This window comes from Erpetoichthys calabaricus, chromosome 15 (assembly GCF_900747795.2).
Source record: "Erpetoichthys calabaricus chromosome 15, fErpCal1.3, whole genome shotgun sequence".
NCBI lineage: Eukaryota > Metazoa > Chordata > Cladistia > Polypteriformes > Polypteridae > Erpetoichthys > Erpetoichthys calabaricus.
The window spans coordinates 16,102,599-16,105,558 of NC_041408.2; the positions used below are offsets into that span (position 1 = coordinate 16,102,599).

The following is a 2,960-nucleotide window of genomic DNA, read 5'->3' on the forward strand; positions in this document are numbered from 1 at the left end:
ACACGTTCAGAGAGCTGCTGCTAGAAACCACGGGCCTTGTGCGTGTAAATGTACCGAGATAAAGTGAATACACTCATGCACGTCACAATGTGGATTCAGAATGTTGGATCCAAATGGAATCTCACCAATACAAGACATTTCCTTCAAATATATTTTTTTTATTGGGAACTACAAAAAATAGATATATAGAATACAACCTTTGAGCCTCATGAATAAACTGCAAGTGGACAGACTCTCCTAATCCGCTCGACTGTTTGTTCAATCTTCTGTTACATTCAAAAATACTGACAATCTCAGTCCAGTGCCACACTCCTGCTCACCAAATGGGCTCATGTCACTCCTGACCAGCAAGTAAGATTTAACAAATCCTTCACCATTACATTAAAAAAATACTTTTATTTGACGAAAAAAAAAAAAAAATTAAAGATAACCTACAAAAGAAAATGGCATTTTTCAGAATTGATCAAAAAAGTGTATAAAGATACTGGAAAAAAAAAAGATCTCCACAATGTATTGAATCGAATAGTAAAAAAAAATAAAGACATGTTAAGGAAAGTTTATTTGGTTCAATTTTAAGGCATGTCACTGGAAATCTACAAGGCACTAACAACAACACCTGGTGATCCCAGCTATTGCTACAATTGTATGGCATGAGCAAAAGAAAAGAAAAGATCTAAAATCACAGTGCAGTTCAAACACTTTTGGTTACATTATTAGGCTTTAGTCTTTCCTCACCAACACTTGGAATTGCTCATCATAACACTGAATGTTTTTTAAAGCTCTGGAGTTTTGTTTTTTTTTTTTTGCTCCTTGCACAGGCCACAAAAACCATTTCTGTATCAGATCATCATCCCACTAAATCCCAGAAAGCAAAATATAAATTTCTGCGAACAGACTAGACCTCTTAAAAAAAAAAAAAAATAATAAAAAAAAAAACCAAAACCATGCAATCTTCTCATGTAAACAAGAAAACAAAAATTCTTAAATAAATATTACATATATAGTCTCTTAAATTAAGATTTTACTCATTTAACAATAAAATAAGCATCTTAAATATATTAGGGTGAAATGAACATCTTTTTGCATATAATTAAATTATACATAATAAAAAAAATGAATATATTTTATAGGTATTGCTCTCATTATACTCGATACACAGAGTATGGACAAAACAAATTTCTAAGGCAGCCTACACAGTTAAATAGAATAAATAAGTTAAATAACCTCAGCGAATTGTGCGCGCCGCTAAGGGACCAACTCACAATCTTAATTAAAAAACATACACAATGAATACCCAACTCGACAATCTGCAGTTCTTCCCACACAAAGTTAAACTCGAAGATCCGAGTGCTTAGCTTCAACACGAGAAAAGTTGCAAACCGCGGCTTCGAAGTTCAGCCGGGTGGGAGGTGGGGGGAGACAATCGGCAAAAAGAAAAAAAAAAAAAAAGGAGGGGGTTGAAAATGAAAAGCTCAGGCACATTCTTGGTATTTCGAATTGGACTCTCGTTTCTCTCTCCCGGTTGGAATGTCTCGAGCTGCGTCCTGCACCCCAACACCTCACATCAAGGCATCCGGATGAACCCACCGACCGCAGGGAGTCCCCGCTTTTCCACCTCCTTTAATCATCCGAGACCGACAGCCTGCTGAAGATTGGCAGCCGACGACCGGACTCAAAAGTTGGCGACTCGGAGCCACTCAATGAGCCAGAAGAGCTGACAGATCCCGAGCCGCACCCTGAGCCAGAGGGGCTGGGCGGAGAGTCCCACCCCGTCGAGGGGAGAGTCTGGGCGAGCAGCAGACCATCATAGAGAGGCGGCGGTGTGTGCGAGGTGGGACTCCGGAGACCCGACTGGCTAGGGAAGCCCGAGAAGCTGACGCTGTGTTGTAGCCTCGGTCGCTCTTTATCCCGCGACTGGGTCACCATTCCTGGAACTGAGCGCCGCTCTTCGGCGTTATGAATGAAGTGGCAGCGAGGACCATAGGGGCAGAAGCCAATGGTGTGGAAGGTGCGGCACGGCTCGGTCTTGTACTTTGGGTGCCGTGACAGGCTACGGAGCTCATGAAAGCCGTGGGCAAACTGACACTTTTCGCCGTACTTGCACACGCCGTTCTCCTCGTATGGCCGGCAGAGCTCAGTCTTGTATCGGGTCGAGTTGACCGGAGTGCCCGACTTGGGAGAGAGCGTCGCCACAAAACTGGGGCCAGCGCTTTCACTGAAGGAACGCTCCCGCAACTTGGAAGAACCGAAGACAGCCTGCGAGAATGTTCCGGAGGGCGACAGCGGGGCGTCTAGTAGGCAGGTCAGATCGAAAGCTGCGTCCGAGTGCTGAAACGAGACACACACACCAGTGTCAGTCATGGACTTCCCTAACCTAGCAGTTAACTGCAAGCCACGTACAAATGTACATTAGCAGCACCCACGCCCAGACATTTGCCGCTTACCTTGTATATGAGCTCCATGTCGCACAGGGCGGATAAAAATGCTGCCGACATGGCAACCGCAACAGCAGGACCCTAAATAGAACTCTCGCGCGCCGCCTCAGAAGCCACGATTGCTTCTCAGCGTTTGCACCGCCGCAAAAAGAAAAAAAAAAAAGAAAAAAAAAAACAAAACGAACGCGAGCGCGTACTTGACTGGAAGCAGCGGCCCAGCGCCGCTCCAGTATATAAACGCTCGCGAGGACGGCCTCTCTACTGCGGTCGCTACGCGACTCGGCTCAAAGCGAGTCCTAATTGGACAAGGGAACTTCAGTTGAGAACGTTTCAGTTCAGCATTGTGTTTAAGCTCTCATTGGTCCTCTAAAGAAGGGCGGGGATAAAAGTGAAAAAAAAAAAAACAACAACACGGTAATCACCAGTTCCGAGACTTGCGCGTGCGTAGTAAACGAAGTCTACTAAACCTGTGAAACGTTTGCGAACACTGACCACAAAAACGTGACCACCTGTTTGTTTTTTCGA

At 44.4% G+C, this 2,960-nt stretch overlaps 1 protein-coding gene across 1 annotated transcript; it reads right to left on the minus strand.

The window, feature by feature from the left end:
- Positions 1-539: 539 nt before the first annotated feature.
- zfp36l2 (zinc finger protein 36, C3H type-like 2) lies at positions 540-2,708 on the minus strand. The gene is made up of 2 exons (XM_028820957.2): positions 2,445-2,708; positions 540-2,328 (listed from the first exon to the last, which is right to left on the minus strand). Exons 1-2 carry the CDS (start codon positions 2,493-2,495, stop codon positions 1,621-1,623), a joined length of 759 nt encoding a protein of 252 aa, XP_028676790.1. The 5' UTR covers positions 2,496-2,708; the 3' UTR covers positions 540-1,620.
- Between the last annotated feature and the right edge of the window lie 252 nt (positions 2,709-2,960).